Source organism: Capsicum annuum, chromosome 11 (assembly GCF_002878395.1).
Source record: "Capsicum annuum cultivar UCD-10X-F1 chromosome 11, UCD10Xv1.1, whole genome shotgun sequence".
Taxonomy (NCBI): Eukaryota; Viridiplantae; Streptophyta; class Magnoliopsida; order Solanales; family Solanaceae; genus Capsicum; species Capsicum annuum.
In genome coordinates this window covers 120,442,931-120,454,651 of record NC_061121.1, presented here as the reverse complement: position 1 = coordinate 120,454,651, position 11,721 = coordinate 120,442,931, and the positions used below count along the sequence as shown (strand labels likewise).

Genomic DNA, 11,721 nt, shown 5'->3' with positions numbered 1-11,721 from the left:
AGTTCTTAAGTGGTTTAAATGAGTCTTACGATGAAGCATGAAGAAAAGTTTTATTAAAAGAAGTAACTTCAACTATAACCCAAGTATATGCTATGATAATAGAGGATTCAATCCAAAATTTAGAAGTATGGCATCTGTAGTGCTGAAGTAACTTGGTTGTTAAGTTTGTTCAAGTAGTTGGTGGTTCCTATTCAAATGCCAGTTACAATTCAGAGTGATAACAAGTCACCTATTCAGTCAGAATTAAATCATGTTTTTCAATAAAGGACCAAGAACATTAAAATATATAATCATTTTATTGGGGATAAGATCAAAGATGGCCTGGTTAAAACAATTTATGTTTTTACCCAACAACAAATTGCAAACTTATTGTCCAAAGGATTGGGCCAAGCTCAACATCTACATATTTTCGGAAAACTTGGTGTTCTTAGTATCTTGCACCCTGTTGTTTGAGGGGTATGTTTAAATATAATTTTTACTATTCCATTACCATTGTTGTTATTACACGATAGTTAGTTAGTTATAGGATAAATTGTCAAGTAGTAAGTGCTCTGCAAGAGCTGAGCTGTGTACAGAAGCTTCTTGAAGTAAGTAGAAGATAATTCCTAGTTTAGATATTTTAGAATCCTCATCTATAAAAGCCAATGTATAACCTCCATTGTAGTCATTTTTTCATTAGACATCAATAAAATTTCTCACTCTGTTTTCATTCTTCATTTCTCTATGTTGGTTAATGGAGTTTTGAGTTTGTGTGAGATGAATTTAATTAATCATGTTATACTTTCTTAATAATTGTTGGTTTTATATTTATTTGATTATTTTAAAGTTGTTCGCTTGATATGTAAATGATTAGGTGCAATTAAATCTTAGTTTAATTGGATCGCAACACAAATACGCCAGAAATTGATCGGATAAAAACTGTTGGAAAGGTGGTGCTTTCTTTTTGTTAGGTTTTTTTCCTTGATTTTCTTACTATATTTAAATTTTACTTTTTCTTATAAGAAAAATAAAAGTTACCATAATTACTTTTACTTTTCTTGAAAGAAAAAATATAATTCTTTTCTATATTTGGCTAACCTAATTCTTGGAGGAAAGGTTTTAGACATCTATAAATAGAAGACCCCACTACTAGAAATGAGGGCTATGGGAACGCTTCTTTAGCGATGGTTCAAGAACCGTTGCTATAGATGACCTATAGCGACGGTTAAAACCGTCGCTTAAAGATGACTAGTCTATTAGCACAAAAAGTAATCAGAACCATCACAATAGATGTATAACCATCGTGAAAAGGTAGTCCATAGCGACGGTTTTAAGAACCGTCGCAAAAGACCATTTTTAGCCACGGTTATTTTACGACCAAAAATAATATTTTCCAGGAATTTTGCATCCAACATATTGAGATACCCACTTATTTTAATTATATTTATTAAACAAATAAATTATTTCCATCTTTTGTCTTTAGGGATAATTAGAAACCCCCAAGTCATACCTGTTCTCCTCTCTTCACAATCGATAATATACTTCTTCTTCTCAACTACATGCAATTCTTCTTCTTCTTCTTCTTCTTCTTCTTCTTCTTCTTCTTCTTCTTCTTCTTCTTCTTCTTCTTCTTCTTCTTGTCATCTACAATTCTTCACGAATATAGGACGGTTCAAGTGACAAATCGTTCAACCTCTTTATGTAATTTCTAATTCGGTTTTGTTGAATTATTAATCAGTACATCGAAAACTCTCTTGTTCAACCTCTCTCTTGTTCAACCTCATATTTCCGTACAACAACCTCTTTATCAAGGTCAGCAAAGGTTAGTGATCTTGGAATTAGATGAAAGTATTTAGGGTTTTAGTTCTTGAAATTCAAGATCTTGTTTTTTTATTTTCTTTAATCTCTATTCAAGACCTGTTTTGTGAAAATGTCACCATTCTTGAGGTTTACTTTGTGATTTTTTGAATCTCAATCTTCTTCTTCTTCCCAATGTCTATTCTCCTTAATTTCTTCTCAAGTAGATTTTGCATTGAAATTCGTTTGAGGTTTTGGTGTAAATGTGCGTATTTAAAGAGAGTGAAATTGGGAATCAAATACGATTTAGGTAAGGACTCTAATTCTATATTTGGTTTCCTAAATACTCTTTGTATACATGGACTCTACATAACTTGTCCCATACTCCACTTCCTTAAATAATGAAGTTGCATTTCAAAATAAAAATGCATTCTCCTATTTAGTTTATTTATTTATTTATCACTTTCTCCTATTTATTTTTGACCACCGAAAAGGAGAGCTGAATTCAAGACCTGTTTTGTTTCGATTTTAATGTTAAACTGTTATTATTGTTGTTGCAGGAGCTCTTTTTTTTCTATAATCTAACGGTTTTTGTAGTGGCTGAGCTTATATTTTTGAATGTATATCTGGAAAGGGTACTAATTTGATTAGTTAATAGGAAATGAGAGCTGAAACTTGTTTTATTTTACTGTTGGTTGATTTGATCTAGTGTATTGAAACTTGTTGAAGAACTGACTTGTACTTTTCTTGTTTGTCATTCCTTATAAATGTAGGTGTGCGAATTTGGTCCGTGGTGCTAAGGACAAGAGGCTCAGGGTCAAGGAACCTTTTCAAATTCCCACTAAGGTTGCAAACATTACTAGGAAGTCTCCCTATCAAGAAGGTACTAGTTTTTTAATCAATTTCGAGCTTTTTTTAATTGTATGATGATACATTTAGGTTCAAGAATTTATTTTTCTATTTGAATTTTTAGTGGTTTTTTTTTGCTTAATTTGTTCTTTGTCCATTTTTTGAAGTTTAATATGGTTGAATTGGTTAGTTGTACACACATTTTTCCTGTTTAATGGCATTGCTATGTCATATCCTTGACTCCTTTTCTTAATGTTTAGCATTGATTAGTTCTAAAGTGCCTGTTTAAATTTCCAACAAAGTGCCTCACAATATCACTAAAAAATTTCTTGTGGAGATGGTCTAGTAGGTCTATTGCTTGTATCAATTCTTTAGGTGTGAGTTTATTTTGTGATTGTATGATTTTTGTTTAAATATTTGTTTACATGTTTGAATTGCTCCAGTATTTTCTTTGGCTTGATTAGTTCTTGGTCCAAATTTATGAAAGGTTATCTGTTGTAGTTTCACTAGTGTTGTTTGTTCCAAAGGAACCTAGATACTTTGATGAAAGTAGAGCATGATTAGTCAGAAGGTCATTGTCTCCATTGAACATATTGACGGAGGTTGTTTGTGAATTCAAGTGACTTTGAGCTTCTTTGGCCTGGCTTATTTTACGTTAAAATTACAATGACTAAAATTATTTAAACAATGGAGGCATATGGATACTAAACAAGAGTTATGGGATTATACCAAGGTTGGTGTTCTACCTTTTTCATTTCCTTAATTAAAAATGCATTTTTTTTGTTGTTCTAACTGAACGAAACCAACTTGTAGGCCAAATATGATATTCCTAATGCCGCAAAAGATTGAGTTTTGGAAAGAATCTGAGAATCTTGGAGAAAACACAGAAAGGAGTTGAAGAGAGATCATTACGATCAATGGGAAAATGATGAAGTTTGGTTATAGAAAAGGCCCAAAAATGTGCCGGAATGTCAATTTAAAGAGCTCCTCGTGTACTGGAATTCTGAAAAATTCCAGATAAAACGTATTACAGTTAGTGCAAAAAATGAAGAATTTTATTACTATTGTTAGCGTTAATGATTCATACTTTCATAAAATGTCCGAAACCAATACTGAGAATCGAAAGAAGTTGATGAATGCACACACTATAGGAAGAAGAGTTTTGCTGTAGTTTGCAACAAATTGGTGTGTTCTCTTGTTTATTATTTAGTTATAACTTGTCATTTAGATAGTTTTTGATTTCACTAAATATCATATGAATAGAAAAATGAGAAGGGGAGAACTTTGTCGCTAAAGGAGATGTTTCCGGAGACAAGAGCAAGAAAATCTGATCGTATATACAAGACGTCTAATGAAAACACCACGAGTAAAATTGTATAAAACATATATTTTTCAAGTATATATTGACATAAATGAACAGTTCTTAATTTGTAATTATTTAAAAATGCTTTTGAATATGATTATTAGGCTCAAATGGAGGAAATTAAAACATAACAGGGTTCAAATGAATAGCCCGTTGATGCATTTTCAGTCGTTATGGGTGCTGAACATCCGAGACGTGTAAGACTGCTTGAAGGGGGAGGGGGTTACAAAGACTTCTTTGAAAATATTAAATGATGGATCTAAATCATCTATAAATGCCACAAATAATGTTGTTCAACAAATGCAAGAAAGGATGCAAAAAATGGAGGATCAGAAGAGAACCATTCGAAAATAAGTTGTTGCAGATGTAATTTCTCTGCTTCAGAATTCAGGAATAACAAATCCTAACATACTAGCGGCATTGACCATTCCTTCACCATTGGAATCGACTTTTACAGTAGCAGCTACAGGGAGAAACAATCAAGGTTAGTGTTTGAAAATCTGAATTATACTCCTGTTATTTTGGTGGCTGACATAGTTTATTGTTGTTGGACTGTATTGGATAGTTATTTCTGGTTCGTAACTGTGTGCCGAGTTATGTTTGGTGATTATGTGTTATGTTCACTACTGTGTGTTATTCTTCTCTTCCCTTTTTCCTTTTTTTATTGGTTGCATCTATTGATTTGATGGCTAAACCTATTGATATGATGGTTCTATCTGTTGATCATGTGATAACATGTTACTTTTGTACTTGGGTACAAAAGCAATCCATTGGCTTTCGATATTACAGCTGCTTGTAGCGGGTTCATATTGGGTTTGGTATTTGCTGCTTCTTATATCATAGGTAGAATTTTGTGAACTTCTCTATTTAATACTTAAGTCAGTGAAAATATTGGTCTTTATATGGAGGAGGAGGAGGAGAAATTATTCCAAAAGTATCTCTATGGGTTTGTGGAGTCTGTATGGATTTACAAAGTAGGGATGTGAATGCCTTTCCAATTGGAGAAATATTCCTGCACCAGTAGGGTTTACTGCCCTTATCCTACTAGCCTCTTAGATCATACTCTCTAGCTTGTCCTCTTTGAGAAGAAAAGGTTCTTCCCTCTTGTCCCTAATGTGTCTCTTACACATGCATTATACAATTCACAATAAGGTGGCTGGTTGTTGAGATATTGAAAAAGATAGAAATTAGGAATGAATTCAGTAGTAATAGAATATCTAATCCTTAGAATAAGCCCCCACTCTTCTGTTACCATATATTTCTTCTTTAGTTTATTTGGCAAAAACAACCTTCATTTCATTCCCTAGAGGTAAAAACAATATCCATTTCATTCCCTAGAGGCCAAAAGAGCAGGTTTTGTGGGATATACAGTATATTTAACTGAAACAGGTGTCCTGATAGATATTGAAAGGTGAGGAAGATCGTAGGTACAATATAATGAAGAAAAGAAACAAAAGACCAAATTTATCTTCGAAGGATTATCATCCTTCTATAATTTATAGCATCTACACCTCAGCTGTAAATTTTCCTCTGTTGCTCAAATCTGTCATATATATGTTGTGAGGAGAATCAATATATATAATGAAGTGTATCATGCAAGTGTTAATTAGGAGTTGCGAAGGTGATTTTCACTAATACAATGGCTACAGCTAGATGTATTTGAGTTGACTACATGAATCCTCTTGGCTGCTGCGTGTAAACTAGGAGAGTGTAAATATATATATATATATATAGGAAGATAAAAATTGAGACTCAATGGAACACTTAACCTATGTGAAAATGTAGCTGATAAAGGGTGTGTCAGCAGGAAAGAGTACTTTGATTGAGATTTAACAATGGAGTGCTGTCGGTGGTTTAACATGTAATTTTGTGAATTTCTCTATTTCATTTTTGCCTTCATATGTCGCGGGAGCTCCAATACCACGGTTTCGATGAATTAAGAATGTTTTAACACTTGTAGATTAGCTTTTGTTGTTATTGTTGTGTAGTTTGTTGCTCAACTTTAATTTTGTTTTTCTTATTGTTATAGGTGATCGTGACATAGAAGATGGCAGTGGTAACGAAATTGATGAACTGGTTATGACCTAGAGATCAAGCACATTGGCTTCATGTCACACTAGCTCGCTATTTGGAAAACTTATGTATGTTTCGATTGGGGATCGATCACATCTAATCGAGTAGTTTATAACATCATTTATTTTTGAACATTTAAAACTTGTGTATATATGTTTTGATTTTTTTGAATGGTCAAAAAATATTTGGTTTCTTATTGGTAGACAAAATTAACCATTGCTATAGTTCATGTTTAAGTATCACAATAGCTTACAAAATAGTCGTCCTAAAAAGCTTTATAGGATGATTTATATAATTTAGTCACAAAAGGTAGCCATTCCAACATAAATCAAACCGTCCCAATAGCTTAAAAAACCTTCGTAATAAGGTTATAGGGATGATTTAACAACCGTCGTAATAGCCTAAAATTTGTTGCAATTTGTTAATAGGGCATTTTTAATGAACCGTCGTAATAGCATAAAAATGTCACAATAAGTATTAATGAACAGTCCTCCAACCGTCACAATAGCAGTAAACCGTCGCAATAAGCTCTATTTGGACAGTTTTAAAACCATCGCAATAGCTTAAACCGTCCCAATAGGATCTATTTGGACGGTTTTACAACCGTCGTAATAGCATAAACCGTCGCAATATACGTTATTGGGATGGTTTAAAACCGTTCCAATAACCATCTCGATAGCCACAAAAACTGTCGCCTAAGCAAATATATAATCGTGGATATAGTGTATATATAGAAACAGTTATTAACCATCCCAAAACCACTCAAACCGTCCCATATGGTCAATATATAAAATCGTCGCTAAAGACAGGGATGTAGCAACGGTTTTTGTAACCATCACAAAAAACCATCGCATTTGAGCTATGGTAATGCCTTCAGTAGAAACGGTTCTCTAACCGTCGCTATACATCTATTGGCACGATTTTGGAGGCTATGAAGACGGTTTTGAAACCGTCGCAATAGCCCCTTTTTCTAGTAGTGCCCCCTTTACATACCATAACATGATAGCATCCACAATGTAATCGTTTAAAGAGTCTTGTTTAGGGGGAGATTTTCTTCCAATAGTTTTTAATATTTTTTATATTAGTTTTCAATATGTAGGTAACTTGACCAAATTACATCAATAATATATTTTTTAGTATGTTTTTTTCTTTGTCGTCTGAATTATCACTACGATAGTTTGCAACTAATAGCTTATGCATGATGCCCTCTCGATTTCGAACCCAACAAGTGGTATCAGAGCATACGGTTTAAAGATCCAGTGGTTTGGTAAAAAGAGGTTGAGGACAGGTTCAAAGCGGTTTCAAAATTAAGTTGCAATAATTTGGATGATAATGAAGATTTTTGTCAAGCTATATGTGGAGATAATTGTCAATCATATTTTCAACAATCCTGCTGTCACATATTTGAAAATAAAGCTCACTTTTAACCCTGCAAAAGGGCTCCAATATTTTTAACCCGAAAAGGGCTAATATATTTTTTAACCCCAAATGCTCCAGCATTAAACATGCCAAACAGCAGTGATATATGAAGTATATATATGAAGAACGAAGATCATGCACAAGAAGAAGGAGGATCAAGAATATTTTGAAGAAAATCAAGCCAAAAAGGGGAGATGTGTTATGTTTTTGCCCTGATTTTCTTACTATATTTAAGTTTTACTTTTTCTTACAAGGAAAATAAAAGTTACCATAATTAATTTTACTTTTTCTGAAAGAAAAAATATAATTCTTTTTCATATTTGGCTAACCTCTTTCTAGGAGGAAAGTTTTTGGACATCTATAAATAGAAGACCCTCTTCTCATACCATAACATAATAGCATCCACAATGTAGCCGTTTAAAGAGTCTCGTTTAGGGGGAGATTTTCTCACAATAGTTTTTAATGTTTTTTAATATTAGTTTTCAATATGTAGGTCACTTGACCAAATTACATCAATAATATGTTTTTTAGTATGTTTTTCTTTGTCGTCTGAATTATCACTACGATAGTTTACAACTAATAACTTTCGCATGACACCCTCTTGATTTCGAACCCAACACTTTTTAGGGTCTTACTATTAAACGTCTGAGTAATGAATGGGTCTGATGGTCGAGTTTTAGATATCTAACATAGAAACAAAAATCCAGGAACACAATACTATTAAAGATAAATAGTTTTTAATGTAAAAATCAGATATGTCGTGATAGAAATAAGAAATACCTACTTGAGCAGAAAGAGTGAAAACAAAAATTCAATGGCAGTGGCAAACATAAACAAAACAAGAATTGCATTGCATAATTTATTAATTGAACGGAAATACTAATGGCTATGTGGATAATTAGAGTTTCCTCCCAGTTAAAGAATAAATCTCTTTGGATAAAATCCTAATACTATCTCAGATAAATAAATAAAGGCCGTCGTTCAGTAGTCTAGAGAGCATAAGCAACAGTCCATACAGCTTCATCACCTTCGCCGCATGAGTGATGCACATCTTTCATCCTTTCCACCGACTTGCATACTCCACTGCATGACCAATCAAATGATGCCACGCACAAATTCCCTCCTTTTGCCTTCCATTCACAATCTGGAGGTGTCCCACAGCACATTGAACGTTCATTCACATGTTCCACTTCCAGTCCAATTAACCAGGATCCCAACGAAACGTCTTCATTTGCATATCTATGTAATATGCCCCTATTATTTTCATCATTCATACACAATCACGTTAAATTTAAACATCATTCTTTATTTGATCTGAAATTGTATTAGATTGAAGAACTTACGAGTTGATGGAGATGTAAGTAGCGAGGTCTCTTGAGATAGCATATATTTGACCTGTTGCATGCCTGAAATACTTGTTCCCTTCTTCTCCAAACTTCCAATACTCAGGCTCATGATACTTTAATCCTCTGGAAAATCAGTTATCAGCAATTAACTCTTCGACCGTTCGAGAGGGAATTATTGTTTGTGTTTTATGGAATAGACGACTCACTTTTGGGAAAGAACTGGCCCTGACTTCATGCATCCAATATAGACTCTTGGTTTTGATTTGTATTTTGCTAATGTGCCAGCAAGCATACCTGCACAAGATTGATATACTTACATAAGCATGCATAGTTATGCATGCATTTTTGGATACTCAAAGAAATAGGTATGAAATTTAAAATAAATTAGTCACCCAAGTTGAGATGGACATCATCATCCACTTTAACGTAGAAGTCAGCGTCCCAAATGGTGACAACTTTAGAGAAATACAATCTGGTCTTGGTGGACAGCTCATGATAACCCTCAATGTGGTCAAGTCGAAGGAAATCTTTGTACTGAGCATCCTCCCTATCAATGGCACGCTCTAAAACTCCTCCTGGTATGGCACTGTGTCCTATCACAAACCGTACCACGATCCCCTTCTCTTTCTCTAATTTACTTAGCTTATCTCCTGCATTCCAAATATATAGATGGATCATTAGATTAAGCAGAACCTTCCATCCAATTAAAACTAATAGAAAGAAGCTTCTATGAAATCGGCTAATTAAAGACCGTTAGGCATCCATGTTTCTCTAAGAGAGTCGCGTCTTTTCCTGCTGCTGAAAGCCGTATTGATTCCAATCACAATAAATGCTTTATTTGGAATGCTGTGATTTGATGCTCCATTTCCCCTTGCACTTTTGCTGACTCTTTGCCTTGTCATAGCTATTTCTAGTTCCAACTCCAATGTTGATACACTTTTATTTAGTGATCTGTTAATAAAATATACTACTGTGAAAGAAAGGACGGCTAGGTATAGGTGCAAGCTTTAAATGGTATTTGAGTCATGTTTGTTAAAATGTATGATCATCTCATTTAAAAGTAAAAATTATTAGAGATACTATAAATTATTTTATTCTTTAAGTCTCAAAAGTGTGCTTACTGAACAGCTTGATGAGTCTTCATGATTTCCCCCATGATGTCTCTAGAATTGCTTTCCGCTAATTTCTGTCAAAAGCAGAAAAATAATTTGAAAATTATTCATAACAATTCACCAAGTCAAATTGTCAAACAACTTCTTTCAAAATCAGCTTACACGCTTGTGATCACATTCACGTGAAATAGTTCTAATCTTCTCATGATTGGACATGGTGGAGATCATGAGGTCGGTATTCATTTCAGAATTAGGTTGAGTCCAAATCCGGCTAGTAAAGATTGATCCTGCCAGAAAGCTTGCAATGCAAAGAAGCATTATGGTTTTCCCAGAGACCGGCAGCTTCGCAGATCTCATTTTTGAATTTTACTGCAATACAGCGGAACCCAAACTCCGCTACCACTGTTTGACTTCTTTTCCTCTGCCGGCAGCACCCTATTGTTGGCTGCTTTTGCAATATCCTTCAAGGAGAAAAACATGTAATATCTGTTATATATATACATAAAATGATAATGATTTCAAGCTTTGGCTGAATAATTTATAAATGGGCACCCGTTATGGTCAATAAACCATGAGATCATATTCTTGAAGAAAAACAAGGGAAGTGAAACATATGTTAAATTGCATGGAATGTCAATGTTTAATAATAACAAGCAGAAGGGTGCTTGACCTGAACCACGTGAAGGAATAATTTTTTTTTCCTTTGACAGCGTAAAGAACAAAGATGGAAATACTGGAGACAAATTTCGTATCAAGAATAAATCAATCATGTTAGGCAGACTTGGAGACTACTCAGTAAAATGAAAAGATGGATCAGCTTGGTTAAAATTTTGTTCATCGATAAGAAGAAAATAGACTTCCAGAAATAAAATTAATATGCATTTATCACGTGCAAGTCATGATGTTTGACATAAACAAGAGTACCTCATTAGGAATAGAAAACAAGGGGAATGCTAATGATAATAGTAAATGAGCAATGGAAGCTCTTCGCATGAACGAAATGTAATGATATTCATTTTCAGCTAAAAGATATCTTTCGATTTGTGTTCACTATTGTTTGACAAATGTTCATTTTGTTTACAGTAAGAGAACAGATGGTAGTACCTGCTAGGACATGCAATTGAAGTGGCAATGGAGATATGAAAATATATGTGTCATTTTAAAGAAACTTTAAGGCATACCTTCCAATTAGATGAAAGAGTCCAGCTGCAAGTCAGGCAGTTTAATCATGTGACTGTCATGTTCCAACAAACGGGCTGCCAAATATAAGCAGTTGAGAAATTCCTCTGTCCTTATTGTTTGATCCTACGAACAGGAATGTTCCTCCTAGTATATGATTTACACTTGTATATGAACATTCTCCTACTGATCCATGCAATTAAATTTGTGAAACATTGGCCTAAATTTCAGCTCTTTGTAAGCCACTTTTTTCTCATAACGTCGGAAAGGCACTTGGGTTTTGAGAATTTATTATTGGGGAAATGGTCAAATGTAAACACGCATTATTTGAAATTAATAGGACAAATTGCCTCTGTCAGACTTTTGGTGTAATATCCCTGGAAGAAAGTCTAGATTTTGTTCTTGACCCCATATGATAAAGTACCTTCACTTTTAAAAAGTTGTACAAAAGTTTGTGTATATATATATGTGTGTCGGATTTGAAGAATTTGGGCATGTGAAATCCTCTCATTTCATAGTGGATTTTGTTGATGGCAAGGTAAAAAAAGGAAACTTAATTGTGATAAGAATCTATGTAAGGACCAAATATGTAACAAAGGCCAAA

At 33.8% G+C, this 11,721-nt stretch overlaps 1 protein-coding gene across 1 annotated transcript; it reads right to left on the bottom strand.

Moving 5' to 3' along the window:
- Window positions 1-8,347: 8,347 nt before the first annotated feature.
- LOC107846979 (probable beta-1,3-galactosyltransferase 8) lies at window positions 8,348-10,402 on the bottom strand. Its single transcript, XM_016691252.2, has 7 exons — window positions 10,101-10,402; window positions 9,948-10,012; window positions 9,578-9,777; window positions 9,219-9,476; window positions 9,033-9,120; window positions 8,824-8,949; window positions 8,348-8,734 (listed from the first exon to the last, which is right to left on the bottom strand). The coding sequence occupies exons 1-7, from the start codon at window positions 10,293-10,295 to the stop codon at window positions 8,470-8,472; spliced, it is 1,197 nt and encodes a 398-aa protein (XP_016546738.1). The 5' UTR covers window positions 10,296-10,402; the 3' UTR covers window positions 8,348-8,469.
- Between the last annotated feature and the right edge of the window lie 1,319 nt (window positions 10,403-11,721).

What these genes read in the sequence shown, in the direction of transcription:
- LOC107846979 (XM_016691252.2), bottom strand. Translation starts at nt 10,295, where the DNA reads ATGAGATCTGCGAAGCTGCCGGTCTCTGGGAAAACCATAATGCTTCTT. An exon ending in TGATGTCCATCTCAACTTGG is followed by an intron (nt 9,121 to 9,218) that starts GTGACTAATTTA and finishes AATCTTGTGCAG; the next exon opens with GTATGCTTGCTGGCACATTA. An exon ending in GGGCCAGTTCTTTCCCAAAA is followed by an intron (nt 8,950 to 9,032) that starts GTGAGTCGTCTA and finishes CTGATTTTCCAG; the next exon opens with AGGATTAAAGTATCATGAGC.